Source organism: Scleropages formosus, chromosome 5 (genome assembly GCF_900964775.1).
Source record: "Scleropages formosus chromosome 5, fSclFor1.1, whole genome shotgun sequence".
In the NCBI taxonomy this organism is placed as follows: domain Eukaryota; kingdom Metazoa; phylum Chordata; class Actinopteri; order Osteoglossiformes; family Osteoglossidae; genus Scleropages; species Scleropages formosus.
In genome coordinates this window covers 7,895,960-7,914,566 of record NC_041810.1, presented here as the reverse complement: position 1 = coordinate 7,914,566, position 18,607 = coordinate 7,895,960, and the positions used below count along the sequence as shown (strand labels likewise).

General features: G+C 42.6%; 1 protein-coding gene and 1 long non-coding RNA gene across 2 annotated transcripts; one reads left to right on the top strand and one right to left on the bottom strand.

Annotated features, from left to right (window-relative positions):
- Positions 1-587: 587 nt before the first annotated feature.
- On the bottom strand, positions 588-2,647 carry LOC114910549 (uncharacterized). The gene is made up of 3 exons (XR_003797698.1): positions 2,529-2,647; positions 1,371-1,440; positions 588-809 (listed from the first exon to the last, which is right to left on the bottom strand). It is a non-coding gene; the product is annotated as an uncharacterized LOC114910549 (long non-coding RNA).
- Positions 2,648-3,604: 957 nt separating this feature from the next.
- On the top strand, positions 3,605-17,000 carry LOC114909095 (myosin heavy chain, fast skeletal muscle-like). The gene is made up of 41 exons (XM_029252085.1): positions 3,605-3,627; positions 3,848-3,894; positions 4,082-4,297; positions 5,397-5,540; positions 5,628-5,784; positions 6,135-6,162; positions 6,396-6,507; positions 6,589-6,681; positions 6,788-6,851; positions 6,945-7,043; positions 7,136-7,239; positions 7,325-7,463; positions 7,547-7,665; positions 7,805-7,954; positions 8,068-8,238; positions 8,328-8,634; positions 9,133-9,197; positions 9,309-9,396; positions 9,492-9,609; positions 9,766-9,889; positions 10,011-10,147; positions 10,390-10,645; positions 10,793-11,035; positions 11,117-11,293; positions 11,384-11,529; positions 11,621-11,711; positions 11,793-12,182; positions 12,269-12,395; positions 12,476-12,594; positions 12,721-12,917; positions 12,999-13,182; positions 13,314-13,479; positions 13,649-13,773; positions 14,481-14,789; positions 14,883-15,086; positions 15,189-15,314; positions 15,810-15,980; positions 16,200-16,304; positions 16,395-16,490; positions 16,643-16,774; positions 16,875-17,000. The coding sequence occupies exons 3-41, from the start codon at positions 4,094-4,096 to the stop codon at positions 16,890-16,892; spliced, it is 5,805 nt and encodes a 1,934-aa protein (XP_029107918.1). The 5' UTR covers positions 3,605-3,627; positions 3,848-3,894; positions 4,082-4,093; the 3' UTR covers positions 16,893-17,000.
- The last annotated feature ends 1,607 nt before the right edge of the window (positions 17,001-18,607 follow it).

Below are 18,607 nucleotides of genomic sequence, written 5' to 3'. Positions count from 1 at the left end.
CACACGCACAGACACACACACACACACTGGCTGAAGCCGCTCGTCCCGAGTGGGGTCGCGGCGAACCAGAGCCTAACCCGGCAACACAGGGCATGGGGCTGGAGGGGCCAGAGGGGACACACCCAGGACGGGACGCCAGTCCATTGCAAGGGACCCCAAGCGGGACTCGAACCTCCGACCCACCAAAGAGCAGGACTTGGCCAAACCCTCTGCGCCCCCTCATTACGTTTACATTTACATTTACATTTATTCATTTAGCAGACGTTTTTCTCTAACGCGACATCCATCTCAGAGAAAATACAATTTGTGCATTACATTAGGAGAAAGAGACTTAGTTGCGGACATGTGATTCTTAAGTAAACCTAGTAAAGCAAAAGTGTTTCCAACACCACACATCTGAAGGTCATACTGCACATTTGCTAATGATTTGGGCTTCAGCAGGACCTGGATGACTTGCCATTGATAAAGAAACAACAGATTCTGCTCTATGTCAGACAATTCCATAGCAGAATGTTATGCTCATGTATGAAGTGAATTTAACTGGAGGGAAGGAATGTCTCAAGTGACTCAGCATTTAACATTCTCAGAATATTTCCACACGGAGTTGCAGAAATCAGTAGCCAGTCTCAGGAAGGGCACATATTCTGGGTACTGGCAACCATGGATGGGATGCAACTCACCACACAACTCTTTCACTCATGCATGCATGCATGCAAGGTGCCAAGTCAAACCTGACTCGTAGCGACCACTCGCGTGGGTTTCAAGGCAAGTCAAGGGAGGAACAGAGGTGGGTTGCCAGGTCCTTCCCTCTGCATGTTGGGAGAGGTAAATGCAGGGAAAAACACAGAGCCTCCGCGCAACCCAAGCAGGACTCGAACCCCACACCCACCACACAGCGAGGCACCGGTCAAACCTGCCGCACCACCACAGCCCCCTACGCATACATACGCAGACTTAAAAACATTTTGCCACCAATTAACTTAAATTTACTGGAAGGAAATCAGGAGAAATCCATGAAAACACAACAAGAACGAGCAAATGCACAAGCATAACTGGGCTCATATGCAACCGTGCCATGTGTACAGCACATTTCAAAATATTTCAAAAGGACAAGCACAAGTCAAAATGACTAAATTAGTAAGTAAAATTGAAAATCAATAAATGAAGATAAAATTACTTAAAATTTCTGATGAAGTTTTACTTTCAAATATCAGTGCAGGTAACATTTAGGATTCAATACTTCAGCTGTCTCACACATATATATGTACGCTACAAATATTTATTTAAAAAAAGACTAGATAACAAGAAATTAAAATGTTGACTTTAAACTGTTCAACTGACAATTCATAAAGAATAAATAAGTGACTTACTTTTAAATATGATGTTCTTCCAAACCTAGAGCTCAGAAACATCTGTTCAGGGAAGGAGCCTCAAGTCCAGCTGGATATCAAAGGATGTTTGAGATCAGCTTCACAATAAGACTCTAAGCAATGTGTGACAAATAGCAAAGCTCTGAGAGAGGAGCTGAGCAAGCAGCTATTTTTGCATTTACTCCAAATAAGAACACAGTCTTAAGGTTAAGATATCAAGTGTCAAATTTTATTGAATGTATGACCCAGTATCTATCACATAAGCAAACCCTTTAGAATTTTTTTTTACAGCCCAGTCCTCTTTATCCAGTATCATATAACTTTCCCATGGAAAATCCTGTTACTAAATATTGTGGCTTGGAGTAAAATTGTATAACGTGATCCCTTGATCCCTTGTTGAGTACAGATAAAGCACTTGAGGATAATACTTGTAACCTTGAAAGTTTTCCTCCAAGGTTAACTGGCTCTGTTTAAAAAAAAAAACGGTCTCTGCTTCAACGGTAGAATTCAGGAGGAATATTTATACAAGTCTCTGCGGTTAACTGTTTAAAGCATTGGGGTCTTTCATGAAACTGCCTCAACTAGAGAAGTCAACAGGAATTTTTAAACGTCTCAGTTTAACTGATGTCAGCTGTATTCTTTTGTCCACATCAGTCAAGAGGCATAAGAATGGATGGCAAGGCAAACCTTCACAACGTCTCCAGGAAATGCTTCAAGAGATCACGAAATACTTGTGGCATGAATGCAAAACAAGTTATTCACAGCTTTTTGATGCCAAACATTTTAAAATTCATAAGAAAAGAATACTGTTAAATATTTACATGTACATAAAGACTATCTGACTCACAGCCTTGGCATTACATTATATTTCAGTCTCTTCACACTTTTTGTGCTAATTTCAGACACACATCTGTACAGGTAGTTGAACAGAAAACAAAAACAGTAAAACAAACTCAGTCCAGAGCTACACAAAGACAACATGGATCATTCATTGACATCACACACTAGAACTGTTCACTGTCCCATAATCACGCTTTCAATCCACTACGGTCTGATAAAGATGTTAAATATTTAAACAACTGATTCTCCTGACAGTTAATCTTACAGACAACCTGTATTTAATGTGAATGTGGGACCATAGAAAAATGCTCAAAATACCTTTGACAAGACAAACCCTCATGGACTGGACCTCTGTTGTGCTGGAGGATCATGAAATGCTGATGATATCTCAGAATGGCAGGATATGGATCTGTTTTACCTCCAGTCTCTATCTATGTGCTAAGAGGCTCCAGGGTATGGAAAAGAAGACCATCCAACACTATTACAGAACTGGCAAAGCATTTTACTGCTGGAAACAGCCATTCGCGGTGTAGAGTTACTTATGATCCACCCATGCGCACATGTCCATTTGTTGAGAACACAGTGAAGGACAAGTTCCCAAACCAAACCAAACTCTAACACACTTAGTCCTGTGAAGTCTGCAAATGGGCAAAATCATGCCTTTTATTAGCATTTCTTGTAAATACAGCTATGGACACACCTTTCAAATCATGAAATTGTGGTATACTGTGACAACATTGTATAGTTACGTATATGTAATAAGTTTACATATATAACGGCATTAGGTCCGGTCATGATAAGTGAATATATGAAGTGATGGTCATCAGGAATTCAGTATCTCTTGCGTGAAAACTATTTATTATAAAATCCAATAAAACTCAGAAATGATAAAAAAAAAAAAGAGTGCATGATCTGGCTGCTAGAGGAAATTATACTTATGTATGCTTATTTGTCCATAAAATTTAGACCAATCCAAGTTTTAACTGACTCAAGGTGACAAAATGAATACTATCGACTACAGTTTCACATCTCAGGGAGAAACAGGACGACTGAAAGTGCCGTAACATTGATGCAAATTTCCATAGCAGGCTCCTTTTTTGTGCAACAAATCATTAAACCAGGACAGATAATTCCTACAACTCCTCATAGAAACAATGTAACTTATGTTGGTAAAATCTGAGCAAGGCATGTCAAGTGAATAAGTTAGGCAAATTAGAAGGAGTTTTTGACTAAAATTTCCGAAGCACTCACAAACAAATCATCTGATAAAAATACTATCACACGGGCTTAACTTAATAGGTTACAGAGCACGGATACATGACCAAATATAGGAGGTGGTTTCTGCTGAGGGAGGTGAAATCTCTCTATAAAAGTAAGTGCCACAGAGAACGCAAAGGTTCACAGTCACACAGGAAAGGTGAGTGAGTTACGTTTCTTCGGGTTGTGTCAGAACTGAAATGCAACAATATGTTCCTACCTATTTCCTATGGGTATTGTTCACATTAAATCTGATAATTAAAATCTTCCAAACAGCATTGTTCAAACTGAAGAGTACAACATAAGACACTACATTCAGTTATTTTAAAAAAGATTTCATTGACTTAGTTTAAAAATATTTTCTTGCCTCTCATTTTCAGCATCCAGATCGACAAGTTTTCACTTTTCTCTGTAGGTGTAAAAAGAGGTAAATCCTTACTGAATGCAACAGTTTTTATTGCAAAGCAAAATGCAATTTATCATTAAAATCTATTATCAAAAAAGAAAAACAAGGCAAAGAAAGCAGTGGATTTAAAAAACACATTGGCACATTTTCACTGAAAAACCATGGTTAACATTATTAATACATCAGCGGTTTTACCCTCAATCCCCAGTGAAGAGCCACCATGAGTACGGACGCGGAGATGCAGTGTTTTGGCCCGGCGGCTGTTTACCTCCGGAAGCCAGAGAGAGAGAGGATTGAGGCCCAGAACAAGCCCTTCGATGCCAAAACAGCCTATTTTGTGGCTGAGCCCAAGGAGATGTACGTCAAAGGTACACTTGCGAGCAGAGAGGGCGGCAAAGCAACCGTTAAGACCGAGGATGGGAAAGTAAGTAGAACTGTACAACCTGACTCAGAGCTGTATGTTGCACGGTAAAGTGTTTGCAATCAAGGCTAAAATTCATTCACTTGTACTTTTGTCTGTATTGGAGCCATTATACAATTTACATCACACATACACATTTTCAGAACCGCTTGTCCCTTACGGGGTCACGGGGAACCGGAGCCTACCCGGCAACACAGGGCGTAAGGCCGGAGGGGGAAGGGGACACACCCAGGACAGGACGCCAGTCCGCCGCAAGGCACCCCAAGCGGGACTTGAACCCCAGACCCACCGGAGAGCAGGACTGTGGTCCAACCCACTGCGCCACCGCACCCCCCTATTATATTATACAATTTAATGCTCACAAAAAAGTAGTTCAACTAGAAGAGCCATCGTTTTTTACCAAACTGTTTCAGTCGTTCCTTTGAACCCAACTCCTCATGACTTCCAAGAACTTGAGCATGTTAGTCCTGTCCTGTCTATCAGCAACTCTTCTCTGAGCTCTTCCAAGCACATATTTGTGACATCAGTACTATCTAGCCATCTTAGTCTGTTGTCCCCTTCTTCTGCCTTATCTTAAAATTCATCAAATTGGCCTTCGTGCAAAGTCCTTACATTCCAGGTTTCAGCGCTACAGAGTAGATCTTTGCAACATAAGACTTACCTTACATCTCTCTATACATCAGTTGCTAGCTTCCCTCTTGGCTTTAGAGTCGTCATGTCTTGACATGCATTGCGACTCATGGTTGACCTGTCTATTTCATATCAGTACTACATTGGGCACTTTCTGACCTGAAGGACTTTCCAGTGCCAATTTGAAAATTTTGTTGCACTTGTCAGTAAGAAAAAACTGGAGTGACTGGCAGCTTCCTTCTCCAGTTGACCCATGTTCAATCTGACCTGTCTGCTATAGCCTGCTCGTCTTCAGTGGTCCAACACCATACAGCTCATAGCCTTGCTGAGATATGCAAGCCCCTTCACCAGGATACGATAACATTCCATTAGGGGACTTACACTTTAGACCGGAATTTTAAAAAAGGTGGAAGACGTCACTACAGAGAGTTATAGACTACATTTGATAATTTACCATGTTGACTTTTCACAGACTCTAACTGTTAAGGAGGATGACATCCACCCCATGAACCCCCCAAAGTTTGACAAAATTGAGGACATGGCCATGATGACTCACCTCAATGAACCCGCTGTGCTGTTTAACCTCAAAGAGCGTTATGCAGCATGGATGATCTACGTGAGTTTTTCCATAAATTCAAAACAATCAATGTATATATTAAAGAGTAATACCGAAGAGAGTAATTGTCCATTTGTTCTTTTCCAGACCTACTCTGGGCTGTTCTGCGTCACTGTGAACCCCTACAAGTGGCTCCCAGTGTACGATCCTGCAGTTGTAACTGCCTACAGAGGCAAGAAGAGAGTTGAAGCCCCTCCACACATCTTCTCCATCTCTGATAATGCCTATCAGTTCATGCTCACAGGTAAGAAGAATATAAAATAAAGTATATTACCACATTTCAGATAAATTAAGTGTAGTGTACACACACACACACAGTTTCAGAACCGCTTGTCCCATACGGGGTCACGGGGAACCGGAGCCTACCCGGCAACACAGGGCGTAAGGCCGGAGGGGGAAGGGGACACACCCAGGACGGGACGCCAGTCCGTCGCAAGGCACCCTAAGCGGGACTCGAACCCCAGACCCACCGGACAGCAGGACCGTGGTCCAACCCACTGCGCCACCGCACCCCCCGTGTAGTGTACAATATTAAACTATTCCTTGTCTATTTATGAAACATTTGAAGGAAACATGCACTACTTTTCCTTACAGATCGTGAAAACCAGTCAATCCTGATTACGTAAGTATGTGTACCAATAAATTATTTAATATTTGAGGAAAGAAACAAACAATATCACATATATTGTATACACTACACTCACAGCATAAACAAAAGATAAGTCCAATAGCTGTCACTTTTCTCACTGTCAGTCAGTGTATGACTGTCCAATACATGTAGGTACAGCTAGAAGGAAGTATCAACTCTTATTTTGTGTATCATAATTTCCATTGATTGTCTCTCTTCATCCTCAGTGGAGAATCTGGTGCAGGAAAGACTGTCAACACCAAACGTGTCATCCAGTACTTTGCGACAATCGCAGTCGCTGGACAAAAGAAAGCGGAGCCTGTGCCTGGAAAAATGCAGGTTAGAGACAGTTATACTACATCTATAACACAGACTTATGTCCAATGACAAAATTATGAATACTGCAATATCTTCTCTCAGGGTTCTCTGGAAGATCAAATCATTGCAGCAAACCCACTGCTGGAGGCGTATGGTAACGCCAAGACTGTGAGGAATGACAACTCCTCTCGCTTCGTAAGTTGAGAAACATTAAAACTACTTGCTGCGTCAATATACAGAGTACTTTACAATATAAAACAGTATTACTCTATAACACCCTCTACTTTCAATTAACGTCTAGGGTAAATTCATCAGAATCCATTTCGGAACCACAGGAAAACTGGCTTCCGCTGATATTGAAACTTGTGAGTCTTATTATCCCATATTTTCTTTGCCAGTCATTTATCCGGAGACACCAACAAAATAAATGTAAAACAAAAATTGATTCCTACCAACAGATCTGCTGGAAAAGTCAAGAGTAACTTTCCAGCTGTCAGCTGAGAGAAGCTACCACATCTTCTATCAGCTTATGACTGGCCACAAACCAGAGCTGCTCGGTAGGTACTCCATGTGAAATGGAAATCACTTCTTATGTGTCTCCAACGTAGACCCTTTAATGTTTCAACGTTCCTTTTGAAAATCTCTACAGAGGCACTTCTCATCACCACCAACCCCTACGACTACCACATGATCAGCCAAGGCGAGATCACTGTGAAAAGTATCAATGATGTGGAAGAGTTCATTGCCACAGATGTAAGTAGACCTACAACTGAAGGGCTTTCTATACTGTCTTTTATCAATGCACAGCTTGTAAAGTGATGTGTTTTGAATCACCTAGACTGCCATTGACATCTTGGGCTTTAATGCTGAGGAGAAGATAGGCATTTACAAACTGACTGGTGCAGTGATGCATCATGGGAACATGAAGTTCAAGCAGAAGCAGCGAGAGGAGCAGGCTGAGCCTGATGGCACTGAGGGTAAATAACAAAATAACCCAGACCAAACAGAAATCCACCTAGAATTTAAGAGCAAAAGCAAACACATGTTCTTTGTAATTCAGTGGCAGATAAAATCGCCTACCTCATGGGCCTGAACTCAGCTGACATGCTGAAAGCTCTCTGCTACCCCAGAGTGAAGGTCGGAAATGAGTTTGTCACCAAGGGGCAGACTGTACCTCAGGTAGAGAATATCCTGTATATTCACCATGATCTATGTAGCTGTGCACACACTGATATGTTCAATATAATGTAAAACAAACAACAAATATTCAGACTTGAAAGACTATGGAAAAACCTTCTGTTCCATTTTGCACAATCAGGTCAACAATGCAACTATGGCTCTCTGCAAATCTGTCTATGAGAAAATGTTCTTGTGGATGGTGTTTCGCATCAATGAGATGTTGGACACAAAGCAGCCGAGACAGTTCTTCATTGGTGTCCTGGACATTGCTGGATTTGAGATCTTTGAAGTAAGTGCATTTTACAAAGAGCTTCTATTCTCAAAAAATTGGATAGTAGATCATTTCCCCCAATTTTGATATTGATTTGTAATTAGTAAAATCTTCTAATTTCATATTCTCAGTTTAACACCTTGGAGCAGCTGTGTATCAACTTCACCAACGAGAAACTGCAACAGTTCTTCAACCACCACATGTTTGTTCTGGAACAAGAGGAGTACAAGAAAGAGGGGATTGAGTGGGAGTTCATTGACTTTGGTATGGACTTGGCTGCCTGCATTGAGCTTATTGAGAAGGTACGTGACATGGCCTTCAACAGTTATGAAAGAAATCCCATGTTGTCACTCCTCATAAAGCTTTACGCAAACTTTTCTTTGTTTGACAGCCAATGGGCATCTTCTCCATCCTTGAAGAGGAGTGCATGTTCCCTAAGGCTACAGACATTACCTTCAAGAACAAGCTGTATGACCAACATCTTGGCAAATCTGCTTGCTTCCAAAAACCAAGGCCTGTCAAAGGCAAACCAGAGGCCCACTTCTCCCTGGTGCACTATGCCGGCACAGTGGACTACAACATCGTCGGCTGGCTGGACAAGAACAAGGACCCCCTGAACGACTCTGTAGTGCAGCTCTACCAGAAGGCTGCACTCAAACTTCTGGCTCATTTGTACGTGGCTCATGCTGGAGCAGAAGGTACAACTTGTATTTGCTTGTTGTTGATATAATCTGTTTTGTCCAGTTGTAGCTAAATAATACAAAACACATTTAAACCAACTTACAAAGCTTGCAGCCTCTATAAGTAAACAACAACACTTCTTCCTCTGCTTAGAATTCACAAATTTTTGTCCACACTATCTTACCCTGAGGGGTGTGGTGGTGCAGCAGGTTTAGCCTGTGCCTGTTCTCTGATGGGTCTGGGGTTCAAGCCCCGTATGGGGTACCTTGTGACAGACTGGTGTCACGTCCTGGCTGTGTCGCCTCCCCTTCCAGCCCTGCGCCAGGCTCTGGCTCGCTGCAGACAGTCTGTCTGTCTGTCTGTCTCTGTGTGTGTGTGTGTGTGTGTGTGTGTGTGTGTGTGTGTGTGTGTGTGTGTGTGTGTGTGTGTGTGTGTGTGTAATTACCCTGACCACATCAAACATTAGCAAATGCAAATAATTATGTAATTCTAACAAAAAATATATTTGTATGAAGAGGCTGGCGGCAAGAAGGGCAAGAAGAAGGGTGGTTCCTTCCAGACTGTGTCTGCTCTCTTCAGGGTAAACTTACATTAATGAGCTTAATTTTTTCAATATTTAATATCTTCGTAACTCCTAATCAGTTGTGTACACAGGTCATAATTACACAAAAACACATCTTACATCCTACAGGAGAACTTGGGCAAGCTCATGACCAACTTAAGAAGCACCCACCCTCACTTCGTACGTTGCTTAATTCCTAATGAGACAAAGACACCAGGTAGGTCCAGCGCTCCTTACCGTAACTGTCTATATAGTTAAACACTAAATTGATTCTACTTCTTTTCCATGTAAACCATTAACAACATCTCCTAGGTCTCATGGAGAACTACCTGGTCATCCACCAGCTCAGGTGTAACGGTGTGCTGGAGGGTATCAGGATCTGCAGAAAGGGATTCCCCAGCAGAATCCTCTACGGTGACTTCAAACAAAGGTGAGGTCTATAGGAGACCAAAACTTACTGAATGTAACTGCTGGCTAAGAATCTGCTAAAAAATTCTACAGGAACTGCTTTTCAATTAGGAATACTGAACACAAATTTATCCAAAATCATAAATAGAAATTCTTCTCTTTATCAACCCTCCTACAGATACAAAGTACTGAATGCCAGTGTCATCCCTGAGGGACAGTTCATCGACAACAAGAAGGCTTCAGAGAAACTCTTGGGGTCAATTGATGTGGACCACACTCAGTACAAGTTTGGACACACCAAGGTGAGCCAGTGATGATATTTCCTTGCCCATGTAGATATTGACAGTTTCACTCGCGTTGTTTCACACACGTTTTGCTCAGTGAGAGAGTTTACTGAGTGATACTTAACTTATCTGATGGTAGGTGTTCTTCAAAGCTGGTCTGCTGGGCCAGCTGGAGGAGATGAGAGATGAGAAGTTGGCAACATTGGTCACTATGACTCAGGCATTGTGCCGAGGTTACGTCATGAGGAGGGAGTTTGTGAAGATGATGGAAAGGAGGTATGACCTGCACACAGAAAATTATAAAAATTTAATTTCTGAAGTTTAGCACCTGTTCACAGGCAAAAAAAAAAAAGAAAAAAAACTGAACTTGAATCCACTTGCATCCCTAGTAAAGTGTCACTTGCAAAACTTTACTGAATTGGAAAAACCTCAGATCTATTTTTTCCCCAATTTGATAAGCCATGAAAGGTATATACAGTAGAAAATGTAAACATTTTGTATCTTTATTTTAAATATAGGGAGTCCATTTATTCTATCCAATACAACATCCGCTCATTCATGAATGTGAAACACTGGCCATGGATGAAGCTGTACTTCAAGATCAAGCCTCTTCTGAAGAGTGCAGAAGCTGAGAAGGAAATGGCCAACATGAAGGAGGAGTTTGAAAAGACCAAGGAGGAACTAGCTAAAGCTCTGGCTAAGAAGAAGGAGCTTGAGGAGAAAATGGTTTCTCTGCTGCAAGAGAAGAATGACCTGCAGCTTCAAGTGCAAGCGGTAGGACAGCATTCGGATGCAGTCAGCAGTGTTGGCCATAGATTCTCCGCTGATAATGTCACGAGATTAAAAAACGTATTTACACTTAGAAACACTCATTGTTGCCCAATCAATACAATAAACCTTTCAACTTCATTTTCTATTCAGGAAGTGGAAAATCTCTCAGATGCGGAGGAAAGATGTGAAGGCCTGATCAAAAGTAAGATCCAGCTTGAGGCAAAACTCAAAGAGACCACTGAAAGGCTGGAGGACGAGGAGGAAATCAATGCTGAGCTGACAGCCAAGAAGAGGAAACTAGAGGATGAATGTTCTGAGCTGAAGAAGGACATTGATGACTTAGAGTTGACTTTGGCCAAAGTGGAGAAGGAAAAACACGCCACAGAAAATAAGGTTAACATATAATCAATAATCCATAACTACATTTTTACAATTCAGAGTTATTCTAAACAAACACAAAATACTCTATTACAGGTTAAAAACCTGACAGAGGAGATGACTGCCCAGGATGAGGCCATAGCCAAGTTAACCAAGGAGAAGAAAGCCCTCCAAGAGGCACACCAGCAGACCCTAGATGATCTTCAAGCAGAAGAAGACAAAGTCAATACTCTGACCAAAGCCAAGACCAAACTTGAGCAACAAGTGGATGATGTAAGTACCAAACATATACAAAAAACTGTTATTAATTATACATATGCAGTGAGAAGGTATAGAAGCATTCAGCTCCTGTTTTTGTAACAGCTGGAGGGTTCTCTGGAACAAGAGAAGAAGCTACGCATGGACCTTGAGAGAGCCAAGAGGAAGCTCGAGGGAGACCTGAAACTGGCCCAGGAATCCATAATGGATCTGGAGAATGACAAACAGCAGTCAGAGGAGAAGATCAAGAAGTAAGGAAATTTTTAAAGGTTAAAAACGTTTAAAATATCAAAACATTCCTGAACAAAAACCCTCGTAAATCCGCCTGATTTATATCTATAGGAAGGACTTTGAGACAAGCCAGCTTCTTAGCAAAATTGAGGATGAACAATCACTTGGTGCTCAACTACAGAAGAAGATTAAAGAACTCCAGGTATATTCTTCATGTCCTGAAATACAATTTGTGACAATAAAAAATTTTGCATGCTAACCTGTCAAAATCGTGCACTTCCAGGCTCGTATCGAAGAGCTGGAGGAGGAAATTGAAGCTGAACGTGCTGCTAGGGCCAAGGTGGAGAAACAGAGGGCTGATCTCTCCAGGGAGCTTGAAGAGATCAGTGAGAGACTTGAAGAGGCTGGTGGGGCAACTGCTGCTCAGATTGAGATGAACAAGAAACGAGAAGCTGAGTTCCAGAAGCTTCGCCGTGATCTTGAGGAGGCCACCCTACAGCACGAGGCCACTGCTGCCGCTCTTCGCAAGAAGCAGGCCGATAGCGTGGCAGAGCTGGGAGAACAAATCGACAACCTTCAGCGTGTCAAGCAGAAACTGGAGAAGGAGAAGAGTGAATACAAAATGGAAATCGACGATCTATCCAGCAACATGGAGGCTGTTGCCAAATCAAAGGTATGTGGAGTACATGTGTCATTCCAATTTCCATAAGTTGATTACATGCAAGACTTCTATATTAAGTATTTTACACATTTTAACAGGCTAATTTGGAGAAAATGTGCCGGACCCTTGAAGATCAGATGAGTGAACTCAAGAGCAAGAATGACGAAAATGTTCGTCAGCTGAATGACATTAGTGCACAAAAAGCCAGACTTCAGACAGAGAATGGTAAGTAGAACTGAAAAGCACTTCATAAACAAAAAGCACCGTTAAAATAAAAAGAATGTAACACTCTTTAATCTGTTTAGGTGAATTCAGTCGCCAACTGGAAGAGAAGGAAGCTCTAGTTTCTCAGCTGACGAGAGGCAAACAGGCCTACACTCAGCAGATCGAAGAGCTCAAGAGGCACATTGAAGAGGAAGTAAAGGTGACGGAACGGAATATTGTTGAATGTTCTCTTCCACGGACATGCTGGATGCTTTGAAAAACAATATGAAAAGACGATGAAAGAAAAGCTACTCACTCATATTTATTCACCCTTAATGACTTTTAGGCCAAGAATGCCCTGGCCCACGCTCTGCAGTCAGCCCGCCATGACTGTGACCTGCTCCGTGAGCAGTATGAGGAAGAGCAGGAGGCCAAGGCTGAACTGCAACGTGGAATGTCCAAGGCCAACAGCGAAGTGGCTCAGTGGAGAACCAAATATGAAACCGATGCCATCCAGCGCACCGAGGAGCTTGAGGAGGCCAAGTAAATGCACTAGTTTTATAGCTACACTTTACAATCGGTGAGAGTGACACAAATAACATGAACACATCACTTTCTCTCAAGGAAAAAGCTTGCCCAGCGTCTGCAAGATGCAGAGGAATCTATTGAAGCTGTGAACTCCAAGTGTGCCTCTCTGGAGAAGACCAAGCAGAGGCTGCAGGGTGAAGTGGAGGATCTCATGATTGACGTGGAAAGAGCAAATGCCTTGGCTGCTAACCTGGACAAGAAGCAGAGAAACTTTGACAAGGTAAATTAAATCCTATTCTAGGACTACTTTGTCATTTTTGAATTCCGACAGTAGCGCCATTTGTCTTTGCTTTTACAGTTATTTCAAGCACTCTTCATTTCTCATTCCTTCTACTGCTAATGTTTCTATAGGTTCTGGCTGAATGGAAACAGAAGTACGAGGAAAGCCAGGCAGAGCTGGAAGGAGCTCAGAAAGAGGCTCGTTCTCTCAGCACTGAGCTCTTCAAGATGAAGAACTCCTACGAAGAAACCTTGGACCATCTGGAGACCATGAAGAGAGAGAACAAAAACTTGCAGCGTACTTACATCTTATTACTACATATTAATGAAGAGTGTCAATTATTTTATGTGCAACTGACTGATGTTTAAAATCAATCCAGTTCTTTTACTGAACAATTGGAATTAATCCATTTATTGCCCCAAATTGACCTCTTGAGCAAGTTTCAATATTCTTGTTTTCCCTGCAGAGGAGATCTCAGACCTGACTGAACAGATTGGTGAAACTGGAAAGACCATTCATGAGCTGGAGAAGGCTAAAAAGACAGTGGAGACTGAGAAGTCTGAAATACAAACTGCCCTTGAAGAAGCTGAGGTAAGCCTTCAAATATAAGAAATTTAATACTGGGGTAGTTCATCTTACAAAGACTCAAAGTATGTTTTGTTGCATTTCTTCATATTTTCTTTTCTGTCATTATTCTTTGTATTTATCTATTCTAGCGCATAATACTGGGGTAACTTATGTTACAAATGCTTTAAGTATGTTTTATTCTTCTTGTTTTCAGTGTTAAACATATACGTATGAATTACAAGCATACATTTACTGATGAATATGGGGGGCGTGGTGGCGCAGTGGGTTGGACCGGGTCCTGCTCTCCGGTGGGTCTGAGGTTTGAGTCCCGCTTGGGATGCCTTGCGACGGACTGGCGTCCCGTCCTGGGTGTGTCCCCTCCCCCTCCAGCCTTACGCCCTGCGTTGCCGGGTTGGGCTCCGGCTCCCCGCGACCCCGTGTGGGACAAGCAGTTCAGACAGACAATGCATTTACTGATAAATATACATATACTGTATGTGATATATAAATCATACGTATATATGATGCATATTCTTTTTGAGGAAAGCGTCTGCTAAATTAATAAATGTATGAATTAAAGCTAACCTATTTATATTCTGAGGTATGTTGCATTTCAGATACTCAGAATATGTCTTGTTCTTCTAACAACCCTCTTTTTTAACAGAAAATCCATTAGTTTTGTTTTGATTCCTATATTTTTCTAAATATCTCTTATTCATTCACCTGTTTAGGGCACACTGGAGCATGAGGAAGCCAAGATCCTTAGAATCCAGTTGGAGCTCAACCAGGTCAAGGGAGAAATTGACAGGAAGCTCGCTGAGAAGGATGAGGAGATAGAGCAGATCAAGAGGAACAGTCAGAGAATCATTGACTCCATGCAGAGCAGTCTCGACGCTGAAGTCAGAAGCAGGAACGATGCTCTGAGAGTCAAGAAGAAGATGGAGGGAGATCTCAATGAGATGGAGATCCAGCTCAGTCACGCCAACCGCCAGGCTGTTGAGGCCCAGAAACAACTGAGGAACGTCCAGGGACAGCTCAAGGTATGTCTGTAATTGTACCTCTGTGAGATCCAATGAAAACACAGTATGTTTTATAAGAAGCCATTCCTTAAAAATGTCTTTTCGGTCCCCAAGGATGCCCAGCTGCACCTTGATGAAGCCATCAGAGGACAGGAGGACATGAAGGAGCAGGTTGCTATGGTGGAACGACGGAACACCCTGATGCAGGCTGAGATTGAGGAGCTGAGAGTTGCTCTGGAGCAGACGGAGAGAGCCCGCAAAGTGGCCGAGCAGGAGCTGGTTGATGCCAGTGAGCGTGTCAGTTTACTGCACTCCCAGGTAACTATGTCAGTTTCTCTGTAATGAGTCAACATTCCATTCAAGCTTTTATTTCAACGCCATCAGAAGCAATAAAAATCAACATAACTCTTTTTCTTCCAGAATACAAGTCTCATTAATACCAAGAAAAAGCTTGAAGCTGACCTTGTTCAGATCCAAGGGGAGGTTGAAGACACCATTCAGGAAGCGAGAAATGCTGAAGAGAAGGCCAAGAAAGCCATCACTGATGTGAGTAATATTTCTTTCAGTACTTTATCAGAAAGCGAGTGTCATATTGATCACAGGGATTCTGCTGACGGATCCAAACGCCGGTGCATGTTCTTGTAGTGGGGCAGGCAACAGAATAGTCAGGGACAGGCAGGAGTCGATCGATCGTCGTACATTGTTCCGAGGAGCAGACAAAACCAGAGCCGAGGTTGCGGAGCTGAGAGTCGAGGAACCGGGAAACCAAACTGAGGGAATGGGACGGGTAAGGAGCCGGGAACAAGAAGGGAAACAGGGAAAGAGGCTTTCTTGCGAGTGTCGTGAGTTCTGTCTTGTCTAGATGAGGTTCCGCAGTGTGGAGTGCCCGGGCAGCCTCTTTATACCCTGTATCCCTGAGTAGTCACAGCTGCGATCGTTGAGCACGCGGTCGGGGTCGTGACAGCGAGAACAAAACGTAAAGAAACGTAACAACACATTCTACTCTATAATGTTTTATGCATTAAAAAATAAACATTTCAGGCTGCTATGATGGCAGAGGAGCTGAAGAAGGAACAGGACACCAGCGCTCACCTGGAGAGGATGAAGAAGAACCTGGAGGTCACAGTCAAGGACCTTCAGCATCGTCTGGATGAGGCTGAGAGTTTGGCCATGAAGGGTGGAAAGAAACAGCTCCAGAAACTGGAAGCAAGGGTAACAGATGCTGCTTGATCCACAGTTCCTGCCCAGTTTGCCAGTATAATATTATGAATTCCAAAAGCAGACACTGATTCTTGTGGACTGTTTGATAGGACGTCTGAAGTGTAATTGAAGCTAAATCATTTTTCACTGCACTTTCTAGCACTTCACTTTTCTAATTTACCAGTATAATGCTACGAATCTGAAAAATACAGAAGGGTTCTTACGTATTAGGTGCGTGAGCTGGAAAGTGAGGTTGAAGGTGAACAGAGACGTGGAGCCGATGCCATCAAAGGAGTCCGTAAATACGAAAGGAGGGTCAAGGAGCTCACCTACCAGGTAAGATTTTACCGCTGCTTATTAAAACACGGTACGGTGAAGAACGGCTAAGCACCGTAACCTCAATTCAACCATCTTTACTGCCTGCAGACTGAGGAGGACAAGAAGAACATAACCAGACTGCAGGATCTTGTTGACAAGCTGCAGCTGAAAGTGAAGTCCTACAAGAGGCAGGCTGAGGAAGCTGTAAGTCTGATTTCCTGTGTAAGATGTTGTGTTTCTGACAAACAATGTATAACTGAGGTCTTAGACATTGAAATAAACCGAAAGTAAACTTGTTTCATTTGAGGAATCACAGTTGAACGTGTCCACTGACGAGCTGTTTGACTCCTTCACAGGAGGAGCAGGCCAACACCCACCTGTCCAGGTACAGGAAAGTACAGCACGAGCTGGAGGAAGCTCAGGAACGTGCCGACATCGCCGAGTCTCAGGTCAACAAGCTGAGAGCCAAGAGCCGTGATGCTGGCAAGGTAATTTCATAGTTCAGCTCTTAATACTTCTCTGCGACTGTGTTTCTAACTGTTCTGGTGATTAAGATGCTTTCTAACTAATCTTTTCTATTCATTTAAGGCCAAAGAAGCAGAATGAAGGTCAAGACCCTGATGAAACAGAGTAACAAGCGATCGTACAATATGAATTTCTTGTGAAATGTACTTCTGGAAATCATCAGTCAATAAAGTCAGCGTTTCATTATCATTTGTTTTGTTTGTATAATTTGCAAAAAAATTCTGAAGTTATAATTTTATAGACAGCCAAAAGCTGAAAATATTATAATTAGTGTTTTCTCACAGTGTACCAAACAATCATAATCGTTAAAACATGTTTACCTTGCTATCATGTGGGGACTACAAACACTGTGACTTGAACATAATACATGACTCTTATCATGGTCCCAGGTCTTCCATCCTCATAAGCCAACCTTGACTTTCATCTTCTGGCTACTCACCAAAGTACTGCAATACAAATAAGACCTATTAAAATATTGCAATGCAATAAAAAAAAAAAAAAAAAATTATAGGTGTCCCTTACATAACAAACATGCATACCATGTTACTGGACTTGCAAACATATTGTGACGACTCGCATTACTACGTGTTTGGGCGCGAAGATTTGTTTCTTGTACATAGTTCTATTATGGGTAAATTGTGAAATGTTGGCAAGCAACCACTGGGGGCACTTCTGGAGGAAATAATGGGGTGACTGTGTTTGCCAGCGTGTAGGGAGAGAGCCTGGGGGTGCTAAGCAGGCTGGGAAGGCCGGCTAGACGTGCAGGTCCTGGAGGAAACGGGGTTCTCGGACAGAGCAGCTTTTCCAACACTTGTCTCGTAGCCATATGCCAGCTCACAAGAAATTCTGAAATCATGTGACTTTATAGTGAGACTATATCATAGCGTGAAACACCTATGAGGTGGAACCCCTCTTACAACCTTCAGTCCACCCGGACAAAATTTTGTGTCAGATGGACCAATCACCATCCAAGTGAGGCTATGTTATTCTGACAGTATATACATTTATTTAATTGTCACCTAACACTTTTCTAGTAAGGTCTGGGCATCTGCACTTCCTCCACATAGGCCTTGGGATTGCGCCATAGATCTTCTGCCAAGTACAGTAGTCCCTATGGGAAGGATAATTCTCTCTCTCATAACGATACAGGCATATATCACTGAAGCACTAAGCTTAGAGATAATTTCTCCACCCATGTCCCCAGCCACTGCAGGCTTCTACTTCACAGACAAAAAAATGGTGGGTAATGGCCATGTATTGATTATTGAATGCAATAACAGCAAGACACCTTCATCCTTGCCTCTCATCACATCCACCTTAGAACAAGTCAATGGAGGAAAGTACTTCACAAAATTGTGCCTCAGAAATGTGCATAATTTAATCTATATTTCATAGGGGGATGAATGAAACATTTTAATGGGCCATTATGAAAACCTTGTCATGCATTCTGGCTTGCTTAATGCACCTTCTGTACTTCACACATTTGTAAATTAAGTAATCAAAGAGATTTTTATATTTATTTCCTTCATGTGTGATTTCAGTCTTTGCAGTTTGTGCCTAGTTTCCCACACACACACACACACACACACACACGCACACGCACACGCACACGCACACGCACAGACACACACACACACACTGGCTGAAGCCGCTCGTCCCGAGTGGGGTCGCGGCGAACCAGAGCCTAACCCGGCAACACAGGGCATGGGGCTGGAGGGGCCAGAGGGGACACACCCAGGACGGGACGCCAGTCCATTGCAAGGGACCCCAAGCGGGACTCGAACCTCCGACCCACC